General features: G+C 38.5%; 7 protein-coding genes across 7 annotated transcripts, besides 4 other annotated features; 3 read left to right on the top strand and 4 right to left on the bottom strand.

The window, feature by feature from the left end:
• Positions 1–812: part of a telomere (TEL10R; Telomeric region on the right arm of Chromosome X; composed of an X element core sequence, X element combinatorial repeats, and a short terminal stretch of telomeric repeats) that runs on past the window's edge.
• Positions 706–1,306: an origin of replication (ARS1025; Autonomously Replicating Sequence).
• Positions 1,307–1,714: 408 nt separating this feature from the next.
• On the top strand, positions 1,715–2,866 carry COS5 (Cos5p; the record flags this gene model as incomplete). Its single annotated transcript, NM_001181819.3, has 1 exon — positions 1,715–2,866. One exon carries the CDS (start codon positions 1,715–1,717, stop codon positions 2,864–2,866), a length of 1,152 nt encoding a protein of 383 aa, NP_012695.3.
• Positions 2,867–5,897: 3,031 nt separating this feature from the next.
• On the top strand, positions 5,898–7,706 carry MPH3 (alpha-glucoside permease; the record flags this gene model as incomplete). Its single annotated transcript, NM_001181818.1, has 1 exon — positions 5,898–7,706. One exon carries the CDS (start codon positions 5,898–5,900, stop codon positions 7,704–7,706), a length of 1,809 nt encoding a protein of 602 aa, NP_012694.1.
• Positions 7,707–8,438: 732 nt separating this feature from the next.
• Positions 8,439–8,680: an origin of replication (ARS1024; Autonomously Replicating Sequence).
• Positions 8,597–9,670, bottom strand: SOR1 (L-iditol 2-dehydrogenase SOR1; the record flags this gene model as incomplete). The annotated part of the gene is made up of 1 exon (NM_001181817.1): positions 8,597–9,670. One exon carries the CDS (start codon positions 9,668–9,670, stop codon positions 8,597–8,599), a length of 1,074 nt encoding a protein of 357 aa, NP_012693.1.
• Positions 9,671–11,570: 1,900 nt separating this feature from the next.
• On the bottom strand, positions 11,571–13,274 carry HXT16 (hexose transporter HXT16; the record flags this gene model as incomplete). Its single annotated transcript, NM_001181816.3, has 1 exon — positions 11,571–13,274. The coding sequence occupies one exon, from the start codon at positions 13,272–13,274 to the stop codon at positions 11,571–11,573; it is 1,704 nt and encodes a 567-aa protein (NP_012692.3).
• Positions 13,275–15,200: 1,926 nt separating this feature from the next.
• Positions 15,201–15,731: an origin of replication (ARS1023; Autonomously Replicating Sequence).
• A 386-nt stretch (positions 15,732–16,117) lies between these two features.
• Positions 16,118–17,140, top strand: THI11 (4-amino-5-hydroxymethyl-2-methylpyrimidine phosphate synthase; the record flags this gene model as incomplete). Its single annotated transcript, NM_001181814.3, has 1 exon — positions 16,118–17,140. The coding sequence occupies one exon, from the start codon at positions 16,118–16,120 to the stop codon at positions 17,138–17,140; it is 1,023 nt and encodes a 340-aa protein (NP_012690.3).
• Positions 17,141–17,442: 302 nt separating this feature from the next.
• Positions 17,443–18,309, bottom strand: AAD10 (putative aryl-alcohol dehydrogenase; the record flags this gene model as incomplete). Its single annotated transcript, NM_001181813.1, has 1 exon — positions 17,443–18,309. The coding sequence occupies one exon, from the start codon at positions 18,307–18,309 to the stop codon at positions 17,443–17,445; it is 867 nt and encodes a 288-aa protein (NP_012689.1).
• Positions 18,310–18,889: 580 nt separating this feature from the next.
• On the bottom strand, positions 18,890–19,930 carry YJR154W (uncharacterized protein; the record flags this gene model as incomplete). Its single annotated transcript, NM_001181812.1, has 1 exon — positions 18,890–19,930. The coding sequence occupies one exon, from the start codon at positions 19,928–19,930 to the stop codon at positions 18,890–18,892; it is 1,041 nt and encodes a 346-aa protein (NP_012688.1).
• Positions 19,931–20,711: the final 781 nt, after the last annotated feature.

The following is a 20,711-nucleotide window of genomic DNA, read 5'->3' as shown; positions in this document are numbered from 1 at the left end:
ACACCACACCCACACACACACCCACACCCACACCCACACACCACACCACACTACCCTAACACTACCCTAACACTACCCTAACCCTATTCTAATCCAACCCTGATAAACCTGTCTCTTAACGTACCCTCCATTACCCTACCTCCCCACTCGTTACCCTGTCCCATTTCATTATACCACTCCCAACCACCATCCATCTCTCTACTTACTACTACCATCCACCGTCCACCATAACCGTTACCCTCCAATTACCCATATCCAACTCCACTACCATTACCCTACTATTACCCTACCATCCACCATGTCCTACTCACTGTACTGTTGTTCTACCCTCCATATTGAAACGTTAACAAATAATCGTAAATAATACACATATACTTACCCTACCACTCTAATCCCACCACCACATGCCATACTCACTTGCACTTGTATACTGATATGGCATATGCACACGGATGCTACAGTATATACCACTCTCAAACTTACCCTACTCTCACATTCCACTCCATCACCCATCTCTCACCATCAGTACCAAATGCACTCGCATCATTATGCACGGCACTTGCCTCAGCGGTCTATACCCTGTGCCATTTACCCATAACTCCCACGATTATCCACATTTTAATATCTATATCTCATTCGGCGGCCCCAAATATTGTATAACTGCTCTTAATACATACGTTATACCACTTTTACACCGTATACTAACCACTCAATTTATATACACTTATGCCAATATTACAAAAAAATCACCACTAAAATCACCTAAACATAAAAATATTCTATTCTTCAACCATAATACATAAACACACTTAATTGCGTCTTAATACTATCATGGTATCATTAACTTAAAGTTCCTTAATATCGTCATACCACTATGCTCTATTCCATATATTGTAATATAACTGTACTCTATAGTCATACAGACGCTTTTACTTCACCCCATCTTCTCATACTATTGTCATAGAATCTCACACTGACGCATGATTAAAACGAATAATTTTTACTGTAAGGGCTGCCATCCGCGCTCTATCCTTTTGTTTGCAATATTTATATACAGAATCTCAAAACAAGCGGGAGAAGTGCTAATTACCCAGAGGTCATGCATGATCTGAGTACCACCGTACCTCTAGGTTTTGTTTTGATCCGTTTTACAGTGACACCGAACATAAGGGGAAGCTATTGACATGGTATCGAAAGGTTGTCCACATTGGGAAGTAACTTGGTTCTATGAATCTTCATGTCAGATACGTAGGACAGACTCTTTCCTGTGTAAATATTTGTGACAGCTACGTCTATTTTCTACTAGATGTTTACACAGTTTTGTCACAGGAAATCTACGCTTAAAATATGTATTTCATTCAAGCGGTAACCGCTGTACGAGCAGTGACATTGCTGGTCGCACCTTAAATGTAAACCAAAGTTACGGCACACCGTGATGTACCCGCATTAAAGTTTTGTAAATTCGTTATTACGATTATCGAGTTGGCTAGATAGAAAACCGGAAATGAAATGGATGCCCTTTTCGAATAGCTGAGTTTCTTTGCCTAAAATAGCCCAATATTGTTGCCCTTTTTCTATCACGAGGTTACTGAGCCATTGCATGAACGCGCGCGCCTCGGCGGCTTTTTTTTTCTGCTGTGCTGTATAAAAGCGAAAAGTCAGAAGTTACTATCTCGAATAAAAAACCCCTCGAACTGCCATCTCACTACCGAAAATGAAAGAGAATGAACTTAAAAATGAGAAGAGTGTAGATGTATTATCCTTCAAACAGCTCGAATCCCAAAAGATTGTTCTACCTCAAGATCTTTTCAGAAGCAGCTTTACCTGGTTTTGTTATGAAATTTACAAGTCCTTAGCGTTTCCGATCTGGATGCTATTATGGCTACCACTTAGCGTCTGGTGGAAACTTTCCAACAATTGTATTTACCCACTTATAGTTTCACTTCTGGTCCTGTTTCTGGGACCAATATTTGTCCTTGTTATTTGTGGACTTTCTCGTAAGCGTTCCTTATCGAAACAACTCATTCAGTTTTGCAAAGAGGTTACTGAAAACACACCAAGTTCTGATCCTCATGATTGGGAAGTTGTTGCAGCAAATCTAAATTCGTACTTATATGAAAATAAGGCTTGGAATACTAGGTACTTTTTCTTCAATGCCATGGGCTGCCAAGAAGCGTTCAGAACAACCCTTCTCGAACCCTTCTCTTTGAAAAAAGACGAAGCTGCCAAGGTTAAGTCATTTAAGGATTCCGTCCCTTACATTGAAGAAGCATTGGGAGTTTATTTTAGAGAAGTTGAAAAACAATGGAAGTTGTTTAATACTGAAAAATCATGGAGCCCTGTTGGCCTGGAAGACGTTCAGCTTCCCAAGGATATTCATCGGTCCAAGCTTACTTGGTTTTTAAAGCGGATTTTCACTATTTACTCTCTACCATTATGGCTTGCTTTTTTGAACTGTATCTGCGTGTCACAGCATTTTTGCCTTGCATTTCGTATATTGTGTCCTGGATTGTTTTTCCTCATGATGGTGTGGCTTTTCCAAAATATGAGGACGACTGCTTTACTCGTGAAAATGGAACACAAGATGCAATTCTTGTTGACTATTATAAATGAGCAAGAAAGTGGTGCGAATGGATGGGACGAAATTGCAAGGAAAATGAATAGGTACTTGTTTGAGAAAAAAGCCTGGAAGAATGAAGAGTTTTTCTTCGAGGGGATTGACTGTGAATGGTTTTTTAGCCACTTCTTCTACCGCCTTCTATCTGCAAAGAAATCTATGTGGCTTTTACCATTGAATGTGGAACTATGGCCATATATTAAAGAAGCGCAATTGTCCCGCAATGAAGAGTCTTTAATGAAGAAATGAGAACGCCCTTCTGGACTTAAAAATTCATACTTTTGCATTCTGTTAGATATGAATACTACACTCTATTGAGTGACTTTAAAAGGCGAGTGGACACTTTTATCAAGCGATTTATCATGCAGTAATACTAATATTACTAATTAATCACTACTACCTCTCTTAAACAGGAAATATGCTATTCATCAGTAAGAAGCTGCACAAATGTTATATATCATACCAGGAATACACATAAGAGCAAAAATGCTATTCTACAATATCCTCATCTTACCAGCTCACTCACAAAATATTCTTACTCCGAGTACGACCATAAAGCAATGCTAACGAATAGTCATACTAAAGTACTATAAAATCTTTCCGTGCGCTCAAACGGAGGCCATGCCATAAAGTTAAATGTGATAACTTAAAAGCATCATAAGAGTGATTTTCCAGTATTGTTTCAGTAATGTAAGGCCTAAAGAAGAACGCATATTGGTAAACCTCCAACCTACTAGTAATTAAAAAGCTTTAGTTTAACCCGTAGTTCGGGATACACTTCGGGCATAACGTACGTTTATTATAAATTTTTATATCTCTTGCGTACCATGTATATTCCAGAACAGTGAATACACTTTTCTAATTCATTTATGCTACTTTCATATCCTCCATTAAAGCGGGAGCTACCGTTGAAAAGGCATAATAATTGAAGTTTCGAGTGGGTTAGTTACACTAGGTGAAGGATCGTTTGCCTCCATATGGTCAAGCCATTCACGGACATTGATAATAGCTGGGACAATTCTGGTTTCATAAAAGGTTTCATTCATCCAGATTACAGATGCATTCAAATAATAGTCGCCAAATACTGATACCTCATCAAAATGAAAATATGTTTCTAACGGAACTGTATTAGACCATGCGCTCAGTTAGCTGGAGTCGCGTTGGTTAACAAATTAACTAAATTCACCATTACTTTACTTAAAGACCTATCACCACAAAGGAAATGGCGATTCTACAACAGGACCAGCTTCACTGTTTTTACCGTTGATTTAAAGATCACCTTTTGACTATTTTATATGCCAATTCAGAAACCGTTATAATAGAAGTTTTCTACTACAAAATTTACAGGATGTTGTAGCTTGATTGCATAATATTTTTTTAAAACGGATAACCACCAACCCTCGTCAGTGACTTCCCATTATGAAAATTTTCTCTTCTAATCCTTTTTGGTACCCTTTTTCCTATCATGCGCCTCGAAACAACTTCCATAGTACGTGCCTGCTACTGTGAGTAGTTTACTGCCGCAGTCAAACACTATACTGATTCAGCATCCATCAGTAAGTGCGCGCTAAAACGACAACTTTTTCGTACCTTTACAAGTAAGGAGTGGTTAAGGTGTATAGCTCATACTAGATATTAAACTTCGGAGAAAAGTCCCTGTTTCAATGACAAATATGAGTTGCACAATAGAATTTTTATATCTATGATTACGCTTGGTAGGATGAAACTCTTAAATTCCGTTATAAGTTTTATAAATCGCCGTAATTGCAAAAATACAGGGTGATGCGTATAAGTCTCATAAAAATCAAATCATTCCCTCTATTGCAACCATATCAAATTTTGATGATGATTATTTTACAATTTTCATTGCCATGGATGAAAATAAACGCTGATATCTTTATAATTAACCCGGAATGGAAATTGTGCACAGTACATCAATGGCGTTTCGAGTATTAAGACCTGTGATTTAGAGCCAATTAGCCAAGTAAAGCGACATTTCCTTTCTATGTTTGGCATCTTTTTTTTTTGGCCTTAAAACAGTGTTTCTATAAAATTAAGGGCCAACTCTTACAATAGTAATGAGATTAATAAGGCCCAAAGAATATTTTGGCCATTTCTTTTTCGTACAACCATATAGTTTTCTCAAGTAGCGACGAAAGAGAGATAACTGAAACAAAATGTCATGGAAGAAGTGCTTATATTAAAAAATCTATGTCGGAAATATTTCTATAGGGAAAAGTATACTAAAATCTTACTCGAGCTTTGAAATGAACAAGCCTAAACCGCCCAATTCCAAGATCTTTAATATACTATAACTTGAAAGTCATACCTGTTATATCACTCCAGAGGTTATTGTGGGAGCATATTTAATGCTTTGTGGGTAAGCTTGATAAACTGTAGTTCTACCACTTTTCCCAGGATACTGATTATGGTAAAAGTTCTTATTTGTCTTACGACTTAGATTTAGCACTCACATTTGTCATCATATGTTGAAAAATCAAGCTGGAATTTATTGGTGGATCTTTCATCTCCATTTATACTTTTTACTTGTTTTTCTCCAAGCAAAAAGATTTCACGTTGTTCGGGAGGTAAATATGAAGTAGGAGAGCAGTCAGGTAGAGTGGTTATCCCATCAGCCAGAACCTGTCCGTAAACAGGTTGTGGACTACAGTATGTGTGTTTTTTTCTTTCTAATTACTCAATTTGGATATTTTGGTGACTATAAAGACCTCTCGTAAATTTCTGAAAATATGCTTCGGTTCGAATCTGTGGTCTGCAGTGCAGCGTGTTGGTATTTTACCGACAGTTTTAGCGAAATATGTATAGATCTGTCACGCTTGCAACATCGCGACAGGTCGATATACTAAAATTACAGCATGAATTTCTGATCTATAATCACACTGTTGCAGTTTCCAGAGAGTCAATCATATTAAGTCCTCAGTTTGAATCAATGTTGGCTTTGTTCTTCTGGAGAGGAATCAGCTCGTTATATGTTTGTCTTTTTCTCTGCTCGAGAGTCATCGCGACATTCCACACCCCGCGTTTTACGTGCACAGAATCTTTCGTAGAAGGGAGCATTTGACATCCTGTCAGCCATATGCAATGAGTATGCCACAAGTTCATGATAGTGTTGACTATAGAATATAAAAAAAAGGTGGGGTCATCTGTAATCGTTGTTTGTAATTCTTAGAGGCCTGTTCTTGGAATTATTATGCAAAGATTACCATCACAAAATCTAACACAAATAGAGATACAGGTCTTGTAAAGCCATTACCTAGCTATGAAAAACTTATCTTTTCTCATAAACAGAAGAAAGGAAAATACAAGTGACTCGAATGTATACCCAGGAAAGGCTAAGTCGCATGAACCCAGCTGGATAGAAATGGATGATCAAACTAAGAAGGACGGCTTAGATATTGTTCATGTTGAGTTCAGTCCGGATACAAGAGCGCCAAGCGATAGCAATAAAGTAATAACAGAGATATTTGACGCTACTGAGGATGCCAAGGAGGCAGACGAAAGTGAAAGAGGAATGCCACTTGCGACAGCATTGAATACATATCCCAAGGCAGCAGCTTGGTCACTATTGGTCTCTACAACTTTAATCATGGAAGGGTACGACACAGCTATTCTTGGAGCTTTCTACGCCTTGCCTATTTTTCAGAGAAAGTTTGGCTCACAAAATGACAAAACTGGAGAATGGGAAATTTCAGCGTCATGGCAAATCGGGCTGACCTTATGTTATATGGCAGGTGAAATTGTGGGGCTACAGCTAACGGGGCCCTCCGTGGATCTTGTTGGAAATCGTTACACATTGATTATTGCATTGTTTTTTTTAGCTGCCTTCACTTTTATACTGTACTTTTGCAATAGTTTAGGCATGATTGCTGTGGGACAAGCATTGTGCGGGATGCCATGGGGTTGTTTTCAGTGTTTGACGGTGTCTTACGCTTCTGAAATATGCCCATTGGCTCTGAGATATTACCTTACAACCTATTCAAACTTGTGCTGGTTATTTGGACAACTTTTTGCAGCTGGAATCATGAAAAATTCTCAAAAAAAATATGCGGATTCAGAATTAGGATATAAACTACCATTTGCCCTACAGTGGATTTTGCCAGTTCCTTTAGCACTGGGAATTTTTTTTGCACCTGAATCTCCATGGTGGCTAGTTAAAAAAGGAAGGTTTGATGAGGCAAGGAGATCACTTAGAAGAACTTTAAGCGGCAAGGGACCTGAAAAAGAAATACTAGTAACTCTGGAGGTGGACAAAATAAAAGTGACTATAGATAAGGAAAAGAGACTCACAAGTAAAGAAGGCTCCTATAGTGATTGTTTTGAAGACAAGATTAATCGAAGAAGAACGAGAATTACTTGTCTCTGCTGGGCTGGTCAAGCCACTTGTGGTTCAATACTAATAGGTTATTCAACTTACTTTTACGAAAAGGCTGGCGTTAGTACTGAAATGTCCTTCACTTTTAGTATTATTCAATACTGTCTCGGTATTTGTGCTACATTTCTATCTTGGTGGGCGTCAAAGTATTTTGGTAGATATGACCTTTACGCTTTTGGACTAGCCTTCCAAACCATTGTTTTTTTCATTATTGGCGGTTTGGGGTGCTCAAGTACGCACGGTTCCAAAATGGGAAGTGGTTCTCTTTTAATGGCTGTAGCATTTTTTTACAATTTAGGAATTGCCCCGGTCGTTTTTTGCCTAGTCTCTGAAATGCCATCTTCAAGACTAAGAACGAAAACAATCATTCTAGCACGTAACACTTATAATGTGGTCAGTATCATATGTAGCGTTCTCATCTTATACCAACTGAACTCTAAGAAGTGGAACTGGGGCGCTAAGTCAGGCTTTTTCTGGGGTGTCTTATGCTTTTGTACTTTAATCTGGGCTGTGGTTGACCTACCAGAAACTGCCGGAAAGACTTTCGTGGAAATAAATGAGTTATTTAAACTTGGAGTTTCTGCAAGAAAGTTCAAATCGACGAAAGTAGATCCGTTTGTTGTCAAAACCCCCCCTAAAGACGTCTCTCATAACGACCCCAAGGGAGATATCGAAGCTTCCATTGCAGAGGAATAGCAATGTATCCCATCACTTATGAGCTAATGAACATTTATCGACACAGGTAAATAGGTAACTATGGTATTTACTCTACATGTTACGGAGTATAATACACGTAGATTTGTTTCTTCCTCATATTCCCATGACATGTCTCAGTAATTGAACTCAAAGTAACATTTAGCTTTCTTCTTGATCATTGCGTTTGGAAATGTATAGTTAGAGAAAAGATTCTTTCTCATCCGAGTATGGCGCGTGAAGAAAATGAAGATGGAGTTGTCGAAACAAATGGTCATCGACATTAGTTTAATTGTCATAGTAACAGTCTGGGCACTCACTTCGTACATCCCTTATACATTTAAGTGCAATTTTACCTATTCTAAAAATAGAAAAAATCTCGAATGAGCAGTTCTGGCAGTACTGAAACTGAGTTAAAAATCTATCAACTGGAAGTAATGCGGTAGTTTTATATATGAGCAATATATGCCGTCAAATTATATGTACAGTAGCTACCAGAGCGGTTATTATATTGTTCTTAATCAATAATAAACAAATCAGAGTATATTTCATAATTTCCTCTTACATTTTTAAGAAAAAAGGGTAACATTTATTCCTCATTGATCCTATCTTTCAATCCTAATAAGCGACAATATTCTTAGCATATACGGGAGAGTTGCTCTCACTCATATCATATAGCTCTCTATATGTGTCAGCGCTCTGATTTGTAAAATAACATATTCTTAAGCTTTTTCCGCCCATTTTACAATATTAGATATGAAAAAGTTAGTTTTTAAGTCATTAAACGTGTCTACTATTTAAATTTTTATTTTTCGGTGTTATTTTCAAGTATTACTGCTTTTGAATTGGTCTATATATATGGACATGAACCAGTGCCGAAAAGTATTCACTTTTCATTCAGGACCAAAGATAATAGTCTTGACTACCTCTCCACCATGGGCAATGTTGTAGTCGTAAGCCTTGGCTGCATCTTCAAATTTAAATTTGTGGGTTATCAATGGCTTGACATTGACTTTTCCTGTGGCAACCAAGTTCACAGCGTCACGATAATCACCGAATGAATAACGGAAACATCCAATCAATTTCATTTCCTTTCCACTAACTTCAGCAATTGGAAAATTAGTGTAGTTTTTACCCATACCGACTTGCACCATGGTACCTCCAACCTTAGTTGTTTTGACAGCGGCATCAATGCAAACATCAGCACCTGAACACTCAAACACCACATCTGCGTGATTTCCGCCCAAAAGCTTTTGGACCCCATCGGCCAAGTCTTGGGCTTTATCGGTGGAAAACTGGGAAGAATTGAAAGTGTTTGTGGCTCCGAAATCTTTTGCTCTCTGTAGCTTGTTGTCGAATACATCGACGAAAATGACGTCGGTGGCACCAAAAGCGCGGGCGACTGCGCCAGTTAAAAGCCCCACAGGACCTGCACCAAATACAACAACTTTGGTACCAAAGCGGACCCCAGCCAATTTATTAGAGTGTACACCGACTGATAAGGGTTCGACACAAGCGCCCTCTTCATAACTGACGCCTTCTGGCAATTTCACAAGGAAATCTTCTGGAGATAAATAGTACTTCACAAGAGTACCATCAATTGGAGGAGTTGCAGCAAATGCCATATGTGGGCAAAGGTTATACCTCCCTTCTTTGGTCTCATCAGAGTAACGGCTAGGAACACCAGGTTCAATAGCAACACGGTCACCAACTTTGACCCTTGTGACGGCATCACCAACTTCCACAACCTGTCCGCTTGATTCATGACCTAAAACCATTGGCGCCTTCAATATGTACTTACCAATACCACCGCTTCTATAATAATGAATATCAGAGCCGCAGATACCAGTGGCTTTAATAGCTAACTTGACATAATGGGGGTCCTTAATGGTAGGGATTGGTCTTTGCTCGATGGCAATATCGCCGACTTTCTCTAGAACTACTGCAGGGTTACTATTTTGAGACATATTTTTCAATTTTTTTTTTTAGTATTTTTTCTTGTTGATTGTTTGATGTTTCTTTTTTCCACTTATACTATATCTCTTCATAAAGATGAACGGTAAGACATTGAGCCTTTTATATGTCGAATTTTTTTCTATATATTAAAGAGAGAGTAAGCAACTTATGGCAATGAACATACTTTAGATGGAAGAAATGCGGTTAGCAAGGTGATACAGAGGCTTCATGTGACCGGAGAAAGGAGATACGAGACCGGAGATAATAGAATATGATGAACCTTAACTGTTGAAGAGGAAGAAAGCATTAAAGTGCTTGGTAAAGACAACAGTTTTCTGAACGAAGTTCCTTCATTATTCACCCCAACCAAGCCCGATGGTTCCTGAAGCTAGGCGTAACTTTCCAACTTCAACATAGATTTTGCCACTCGGCAGTAGCTGTCCGCGAAAACTTTATTTTCTGCACCTATATGTGCCTAAAACTTACTCTCCTGCAGGGAGCTCGAGAAAATAAGGGATTGTGGGGTAATCTTTAGTGGGGGTATCTCCTGTGCCTTCCCCCGTAATTTGTTTGCCTTCATGCCTGCCTCTCCTTGTCTCAGGTCACACCATTCACGATTCCTTCATGCCTGCTACCGATTTAGTAGTAAGAAAAGCCGTGGCAAACAGTCAGGTTTACACCAGCTTTTTTCCTTGGAATTGTTAGCCCGCCTTTTGGTCGTAATGCACACCACAATAATACGTCATTAGTCAAAGTTTTCACAAAAAATTGATAAACTAAGCTTTCGTACTAATTGTAGAGATGTTGATTCGACAGATGAACGGTTCTATAGTTTCAGTGGACGTAGCGCTTTGATATTAAAAAATTATGTACAATATCATGTTAATTAGTTGAAAAATCATAATGTCAATTATCGCAAAATGAAAAGAAGAATTGGTACTCATCCAGAGTTTCAATTTAGCAAATAAAGTAATAGACAATTCATCAAGCTTTGAACTTTGTCGTAAGACCTTTCAAAAAGGAAATAAGTAAAAAGATAAAGAAACTCAATAGACTTGGAAAAAGGATAGAAATGGACATATGCCGACTTAAATGCTAAAACCCTCGACTGTTTTGAACCCATTGTTTCAATACCGTGTCTTTAACGGTTACTACCACAGTTAGGTCACAAATCTTTTAGTGGCAGATGCTCCTTGAACTACTAATGACCCAGGTCACCCAGAGAGGTCAGAGACTTTGTACGGGTACCTATATGAGGTCTTTTTACTGTACTACAAAAAAAATCTTACTCCATTCGCTATTATGTTGTGTGGAAACATGCCTCAAAATGTTTTCACCGCAAAAAGTATGCTTGTTGTATTTGCCAAGTTAACGAAGCATGAGAAAGTTTGCCCCCCCGAGTTGAAACAAAGTTATCTCTTCTAATATGATGGTTGTTTGTGCGGCCACGCTAATAACGAGCTCAAATATTCCCTTTATAGTAACAACTGAATATTTGGGAAGAATCTATATTTCTATATTATTGTATACACTTTATTTAGAGGAATGGTACAGTGTTACGTTCCTGGAAATGCATTTTTAAGGATCTTCCATAAGCACTCAAGTGGACCTATGTTGACTTCCCCATCTTCATCACCACTCCGTTTTCACTCCATAAGCATCCTACTTTTTATACTCTGCTTTGCCTTAAAGAAACAGAACTTCGTACAATGTTGCCTTAACCAAACGCTTTCTTTCACTAAATAACTCGTTATTTTATATAGTACTAGTAGTCCGAAAAAGGGAGTTTGCAAAGAAACTCGTAGTTTTTTGTTGATTAAATTTGAAATTACGTGTCACTTCGTTTTACAGTAGGCCCTATTTTTTTTCAAGAATTTATCTCTTAGCATGTTTATCAAGCGCGCATATTGATCAATTAAAACTCTTTGGGAACTTCAAAACTTCTTTCCAGCTTTTCTTCTTAGCCTCAGTTTCCCTGGAAGAAGCTCCTCTCCTTGAGGGTGGTACCCAAGATGCAGATTTCCATGGTTTTATACCTTCTTCATATAGTAACTGGGTTTCCTCCAAAGATAGACCAATTGTTTCTGGTAAAAAGAAGAAAACGTACAAAAACATAGCAACCAAACAACCTACGAACACATAACCATAATAGAAGTGGATAGACCCAGTAATGAATGGTGTGAAAAAACCAATCAAGAATTGCCATAACCAGTTGAATGCAGTCGAAATTGACATTGCTTTAGATTTGACCTTCGAAGGGAATGACTCGGCAACCACAATATAAGCAACAGGGGCCCATGTCGTTGCAAAGCAGAATATATAGAAGCATGTGAACACAATCATGGCATTACCTGCACCTTTCGAGGATGGACCATCCTGGCCATGAGGGTAAAGACATTTTACCCCGATACTTGCAAATATGACCATACAAGCCATCATTGAAGCCGCTCCGAATAACAGACATTTACGACGGCCTATTTTGTCTACGACCATAACAGCAATAATAGTGGAGAAGAAATTCACTGTACCTAGGACGATCGAAGTCTCAAACCCATCAGTAAGCCCAACTGATTTGAAAATGGTAGTTCCGTAGAAGAAGAAGTAGTTTTCACCAGTAAGTTGCAAAAAGGTTTGCACAAGAATACCTGTGATCAAACGTTGAAGGACTTTTGTTTTGACGGAGAAAAGTTCTTTCCATGAGGCTTCCCCTAGTTCTCTTTGGGCAAGGACACCGGCGTTGATTTCATCAGCCTGTTTGAGTACCCATGGATCCTCTGGTGAAACCTTGTCGATCTTGGCGATGGAGACACAGGCCTCTTCATGTCTCTCACATTCAATCAGATATCTTGGGGACTCTGGAACTAATAACATGCCAACGATGATAATTAGAGCCCACAGAAAGCATAGTCCCACAGGAATCCTCCATTGCGCAGTATTACTATACTTCCTTGTTCCATAAACGCTACAATAACCCAAGAAAATACCGAAGGTCATGTTAAGTTGGTACAATGAGACAAGTCCACCTCTCAAATCTGTGGGGGCTATTTCAGATAAAAGCATTGGACACAACACCGAACAGCCACCAGCACCAAGACCGTAGATGATCTTACCGACAAAGTATTGGTACCATTTGTGATTCGAACTGATCTGAATAATTGCACCAACCATATATACCAAAACCACGATTACAATTGCTAGCCTTCTACCTAAAGTATCAGCAAGTCTCGCAAAAGCAACACCGCCAATGGAACATCCTACACTGAACATGGCCACGAGAAGACCCATACGCACGTTGCTCAAATAATACTCACCAGTACTGTGCTTGTAAGAACCAAAATTCATTTTAAAGTTATCCATATTGATGAAGCCTGCAGTAATACCACTATCCCAACCAGGTAAAAAACCGCCAAAGGATACAGGATAGCATAGTAAGTAGATAATAAGGTAACCTAAAAAGCCTCTCTTCGGTGCGTCTGGCGTATTTCCATTAATGACTTCTTTGTCATAAAACCCGTCTGACCATTCTTTCTCTCCGGGTGGCTGTACATGAACGTCAGCTGCACTACTGTTTAGATTATCTGCATTAATTTCTGGTGAGGACTGTTCGCTTGCCATTTTTTTCCTTTAGTTTCCTTTCCTCCTTTTCTGTCAATAATATCAATAGTTTTACTTCTATGGATAGTAATAAGACTAAACCTGAAGCAAACAATGAATTACTTACTTTCTTTATACGTTTGAAAGTTGGTGATTACAGGCCAACACTGGAGTTATCATACTTGAGTTATATAACCATGTTTAACTTTTTTGCAGAGCATTCGGAAAATCAAACCTTTAGCTGATTGCACTTATGATATTGAAAGGTTCAAGATGCGCAGTACAAGTCCTCGTTTGTTTACATCATCTACCTTGCCTGACTTCTTTGCTAAATTGTGCCTCTGCGCAGTGCACGTTCAAAAGAAAAGCATACCCCGCACTCTACTGTTTTTGCATTTTAGCTTTTAAGTTTTAAGTTACTACCACTGTAGCGCACAAAGCTAAAAATAATTTTGCCTGCAGCAGGCTAGCTGCATATTCATAGGCACATCATGAATTTACTGTAATACGAGACGGAGTTAAGCAAAACGGAGTTAACACAGGCGGAGACATGAAACAAGTTCAACTTCAGTAATAGTAATTGTCACGCAATATCTTGTGGAAATTTGCGTACAAGATTTTTTAAGCGCCAAAGGAGCCAAATACGGAAATAATTACCTAGTCCTTACCAAAGAAATAAAGAAAAAGGAAAAGAAAAACTGCAAACGTATAAGATATTTGGTACATTTTAAGAAGGGGATATTCACTTTAATGATCATATCGCTGATTTAGTAACCCAGATCAAGGACAAAGTTACTATTGTCGTCTTTTAAGGTGGAATCTGTGGTTAGGATCTTTACGAGTACCTAGATGATGTCATCTTTATGCCTAAGAGGTCTAGTGTCATAATTTGTTCAACGTTGCTTTTACCTCTGGCAATACTCCACAATATTTCAGGATTTGCTGCCAAAGTCCATTTTGTGCAAGAGAATGTTTATTACTGTTTTGATCGATTATGTTATCGAGGATTCTGAAAAAATGGTTTATGTCATCCGTCTGAGAAATTATGACGGAAGAATGTAAGCTGCCGGTTACAGGTAAGCAAAATATTTGCAAAGGAATTTTGAGAATTTATGGCTCGACGGCGAGATTTGAACTGTAAACGGATATGGTGAAATGAAGTAAGGGCATAATATTATCCAGCAGCTGTTCTCCCATATAGTGCGCCAAAATTGTAAACATTTTTTATATATTACGCTTTCTCCATGTGCAGGTCAATTTTATTCTTCTTTTCGTTGAAGTGATGTTACCTCATACAATGATTCAACTATAGCACCGTTTCATGCTAAGTTATTTGCACATTCTCCTTACCACAATTCCGTACAATTTAAAAATTTGAATAAAGCAGTATTGCAACAAGGCGTTACAGTCTTTGTTACCCTAAGCATGTCTCAAGAATCTATTCATGTGTGTTCATGGCTCTTCTTAAGATAATATTTCATACCTGGGGTGGCCGTTTCATATTTCTGTTTCTCTAACTTTATACCAGGAGAATTCCTTGTCTAATTTGCTACAAGTACCTTTTCAATATAAATAATTTTCAGTTAATTAACAGAGTAGGAAGAGGAAGGAACAAAAACTATCGCGTATCTTCTTGCATAGGGGTAGTGGAGTAAAGATACAAGTATTCGAGAAATAGATATACATTTAAATAGCATTACTATCCCGGGAATCTTGTTGCCATAAGGTGCTTTTATGATATCAAACCAGGGGGGAGAATATTTGGGAAGTAATTGGGAAGTAATTGTATGTATTTCTAAAATTTTTGGATACTCAACTTTTAAATTCAAAATAGTTATATTTGTTATCGAAATGTAGTAGAAATATTCTAAGTAACCAATTTCAAAACTGCATCTATCTTTGGATAAACTGGTGTGATAAGATATACATTGAATGCTGATGTCCATCACACATATGTTTACACTGGCGTCGCTCTGTACCTATTTCAGAATAGATTAATGACAAAGTAAAAGTTCAATAGGCGGGCGGAAAAAATTAGAGATTCATTGAATCTCTAATTTATTTAAAGTTTATAAGTCGTTACATATTTTTCTATGGTAAGTTCCTGGATGTTCTGGTACATCGAGCGTATTTAATATGTCCATTTGGCATGTCCTTTATATGCCCATCTTGTATAAGGTAGTTTTAAATTCTAAGTTATTCAATACTACTGACTAATCATTGTTAATAGCAATTTCGCAGTCATGTTGGGCTCAAAATACTATAGTCATTTTTGTGATTTTTTTTTTTTATTATTTTGATTGAAGAAGGAACAATTCGAAATATGGAGAAAACGTAAAAAATGTTAGAGTTATAATCGAAATTATCCTAGTTCAGATACTGAAACTTAGGCATAGGTGTAGTCACAAGGTATTTCCCTTTACATATATATTTGTATATGTGCATTCTCTTTCGGGCCAACTGGGATATGCGATTAAGCGTTTTGCCGGCGTAATGTTTTAAGGGAATAAGATTGGCGCGTTAATGCATAAAGACAGCAATCACCTGGAGGTAACAGCGTTAATGCATTTATCGATTTTTGGCTATGATGCAATGAGCTCAATTCGAATTGGATGGCTTATGAACTATGAAATATACGAATTATTCAACTAGCAGAAGGCTTGAAATATTACTTATCCAGGTTATGTAAAATGGTGCTGTTATAGCAAAATAAGCAACATCAATCTCTTGTGACGACAGCAAACAAAACATATAAAAACCTCGTATTATCATCTTCATGAACAATATTCTTGTCCATTCTTTCGTTCTTTTACCTTTTCAATTATATAAAAATACCACAACAACAATACACATACTTCCAAGCTATGTCTACAGACAAGATCACATTTTTGTTGAACTGGCAACCAACCCCATACCATATTCCAATTTTCTTGGCTCAAACCAAAGGTTACTTCAAGGAGCAAGGTCTAGACATTGCCATCCTAGAACCAACCAATCCTTCGGATGTCACTGAGTTAATTGGATCTGGTAAGGTCGACATGGGTTTGAAAGCCATGATCCACACCTTGGCTGCCAAGGCCCGTGGTTTCCCAGTGACCTCTGTTGCCTCTTTGTTGGACGAACCATTCACCGGTGTCTTGTACTTAAAGGGCAGTGGTATCACTGAAGACTTCCAGTCCCTAAAGGGTAAGAAGATCGGTTACGTTGGTGAATTCGGTAAGATCCAAATCGATGAATTGACCAAGCACTACGGTATGAAGCCAGAAGACTACACTGCTGTCAGATGTGGTATGAATGTCGCCAAGTACATCATCGAAGATAAGATTGATGCTGGTATTGGTATCGAATGTATGCAACAAGTCGAATTGGAAGAGTACTTGGCCAAGCAAGGCAGACCAGCTTCTGATGCTAAAATGTTGAGAATTGACAAGTTGGCTTGCTTGGGTTGCTGTTGTTTCTGTACCGTTCTTTACATCTGCAACGATGAATTTTTGAAGAAAAACCCTGAAAAGGTCAGAAAGTTCTTGAAAGCCATCAAGAAGGCAACCGACTACGTTCTAGCCGACCCTGTGAAGGCTTGGAAAGAATACATCGACTTCAAGCCTCAATTGAACAACGATCTATCATACAAGCAATACCAAAGATGTTACGCTTACTTCTCTTCATCTTTGTACAATGTTCACCGTGACTGGAAGAAGGTTACCGGTTACGGTAAGAGATTAGCCATTCTGCCACCAGACTATGTCTCGAACTACACTAATGAATACTTGTCCTGGCCAGAACCAGAAGAGGTTTCTGATCCTTTGGAAGCTCAAAGATTGATGGCTATTCATCAAGAAAAATGCAGACAGGAAGGTACTTTCAAGAGATTGGCTCTTCCAGCTTAAACGTGCTTCGTCACTCGTTCAGCCCAGCCTTCCTCTACGACTTGTTTATGATTTCACATTAGCTGTTGTTTCCTACTCGATATATAGACATACATATTTATGTATCAGAGCATGTATACAAGCTTTAAATGAACTCCCTTTATCTTAACACTTTATTTCCTCGCAAAATCAACACAATAAAAGATGCCTGCAAATGCATGAGCGGCAAAGTTTTCTCTAAGTATTTGAATCATCAAACTGTGTGTGTAAGCGTATATATAAACATTTTTCACATTATGAACATACTAAAACTATTGATTTGACTAATCTTCGAAGCTAATCTTGGCAGACATTTCGGTGAGAAATGAAGGTTTCTTGGTAACAGCTGGGTCATCTCCAATAAAATTAGTGGGAAATCCGACATCAAAAGGAACAATACTTTCTAAGTACTTTATTTGTTCTGGTGTTAATTTAATGCTCAAAGCCTCAATGTTCTGTTTGAGATGTTCGATCTTTCTTCCTCCCACTAATGGGAAAACATGTTTCGCTTTAGACCGAACATAAGCTATGGCAATAGCAGTGACAGACTCAGTGCCATGTTCTTCCGCAACTTTTAACAATGCTTCGCTGATTTTAACCTCCATATCCGTCTGTTCCGAAGTACCAAAAAAGGTACGCAAGCCTTCTCCTTTCTTCTTCCGCTCTTCCACTGCCTTTTTACTCTGAAATCTCCCGCCTCCCATAACATCCCATGGAGCAAGAGCCATACCAAAATGCCTAGCCATTGGAATGATATCACGTTCAAAGTCCCTGTTCAATACATTCCATTTACCTTGATAGATACTAAAGGGAGTTTTACCATGAGATGTGGCGTAGTAATTTGCTGCAGAAACAACCCAGGCAGGAGTATCAGACACACCTAGATAGAGTACTTTGCCCTGCTGCACAAGAATGTGCAAACTATCCATAACTTCCTCAATGGAGCTCATATAATCCCACCAGTGAACGTAAAGAATATCAATCCAATCAGTTTGCAACTTACGAAGGGAATCTCTCACACTTACATGCAAACTGCGCTTGTGATTCCCACAGAAATTGGCACTCTTCCCCTTGCCTACATCATACCCCTTATAATCCGTGGTAAATTTAGTGGCAATTACAATCTGGTCACGCAGTTTTCTTGATGCCATCCATTCACCGATCCAAGTCTCTGACTGCTCATACTAATAATTATTTGCAGTATCAATGAAATTTCCGCCTGCTTGGTAAAAAGCATCAAGTAGCTCAAAAGCTTGTTCTTTGTCCATTGATCCCATGAATCCAGACCAGGCGTCACCAATAGACATACCTCCCAGGATTAGTGGAGAAACTCTTATACCAGCTGTTTTAGATAGGACCCTAAGACGTCCTAACTCGGTAGGTGGTTCAGGTGCAGGTCCAAAAGCCTCAGACATTTCGAAGAGCACATTTTGCGGCGGTGGGTTATGAAGCTATTCAATTAATTAACCAGTCCCCAACCGAAGGTGAGAATCATATTGGGTAATACACCTTATTCCTAGTTGTGCCACTATCCTTTTATATGTTTTAAAATCCCGCTCCCTTAAATTTGTACAAGTGCAAGTAATGAAAGTTGTTCGATTTCGGTACGAAGTTTTCTTACCGGTTCCGTGCGAAAACAGCAGGGAAGTACTAGAATAGGCTTTTGAAGCATGCCACCCAGTCTGCACATTTACAGCGAACTTGTGGTGATATGTTTTCCCGTTACAATGATTATTGCGTGGACCCATAATTCACCCTTATTGTCTCTCCATAGTACCCCTTTTCGATATCATTTTCAAACAAACTAGAACTGATAAGATGTCCTGGACTCTTATAATCTATGTGACCACAAAATGGCTCACTAATTCCGAGCCCCAACAGTTGCAAGGCTTCCAATGGTAAACCCTTAAACACTCGCAAATCAGTCCCTAAGTGAAGATTTTCCTCTGGTTTCAAGTAGCTCTTTGTCATAAAAAAATATCCAGCAACTCTGTCTTGTGACGTACGATTTGCACTGGCTGCATGGTAGAGGCTCCCTAAGAATAGAACTGCGTCTCCCTTTGCAACATTAACGTGAAATTCCATCCTCTTGTCAAAGTTCCCACAGGAATCGTGCGGACCCCACAAATGTGAACCGACTATCATTCGCGTAGAGCCATTTTCTTTATTCATATCTGTAAAAGCTACACCTAACCCTACCATGGTTTCGGTTCCATACTGGAAACGTTCACATGCTTGATGGGTCGTATGATGAACAATATCTTCTCGGTGGTAGCCCTGGTCACTTGCACCAGCGCCAACCTTGTAGACTATACCGGAGTTCAGTTGAATATCACTAGTGCATTTATTAATCACCTTTCCCGCCGCAAAGTAGTTTTCTTCATTCAAAAAATGTTTTGAGATATCACAAAACATACGGTCGCATACCACATCCTTTAAGACTGTAGATGAGTGTAAAACCGATCTCGTTGCCACAGTAGTTTCCTTAGGAAACGGTGAGCCTTGCCATGATTCGTATCTATAAAAATGCGGTTCGATTTCTTTCAATATTTCATCACATCTGGAGGTCTCTATAAAATTCTTGACCACGCAAAGTCCGTATACTTCCATTTTTTCAATAATTGCTTTGTAATCGAACTTGTCTTCGACTGTGAATGCCTTTTGCGTTAAGCCAGGCTGGCATACGCCAAGATCTTCCTTTTTTTTCATATTAATGTATTTTTGGCCACCTATATTGTATGGCTCACTAAGGTTGTGTGAATCTGTGTTCATCGTATGGATTGCGTTTTGAATCTGTCCTGCTTGTACTTTGAGTAGGGGAAATCTCTCGTCTTAAGATCTCATGGATGTGCTTTATATACTTTATTAGTTTTACAGACGCGTCACCTGCTATCAACACATGACCTTAATGTTAGACTCTGATTAATTAAATATTCTATTTCTGTTGAGAATAAATTACTATTACTCCGGGGCAGCAGTACCTTCATTTTGAAGGAAAATGAGACAATCTTGCCTCTTTTCCAACGTAAAATTCTTTAGCAGCCCAATAATGCCTCACTTCGCGTTATGTCACTTATTTTTTTTTTCTTTGAGTCATGTATGGACGACTACTAGCCACACCGGTGCTGAAAATCTATAAAAAACTTTGATTCATAACCCAATTTTGACTATCCTCATTAATTTTAGCAATTTCGCCTGTAGTATGTTCATAACTGCAGAATTCTACGTTATGGCAGTACTTCTTTACGTTGTTTTACCAAAAGGTATTATTTTTCGAGAAGCTTTTCAACCTGCCTAAGTTAGTAAACCCTTTTCGCTTTTTTCAACATTCTATGGCTTTTCCCTAGCACTGACATATCTGTAAGTTGATTGCGTGGGACGTCTAGCGCAGGTTTTGAGAAGTTTCCAACAGGCATATCTAGCTTGATATTATTAGGGGTCTATCTGAATCGCTTATGTAAACAAATATTCAACTAGCTTTTCTGTCACTGCAATCGGTAAAATTTTAAACGGCCGTTTCTGCATGTACGCCAACTCACAGTTAAAGCATTCA

Source organism: Saccharomyces cerevisiae, chromosome X (genome assembly GCF_000146045.2).
Source record: "Saccharomyces cerevisiae S288C chromosome X, complete sequence".
NCBI lineage: Eukaryota > Fungi > Ascomycota > Saccharomycetes > Saccharomycetales > Saccharomycetaceae > Saccharomyces > Saccharomyces cerevisiae.
This window is presented reverse-complemented; position numbering and strand designations above follow the sequence as displayed.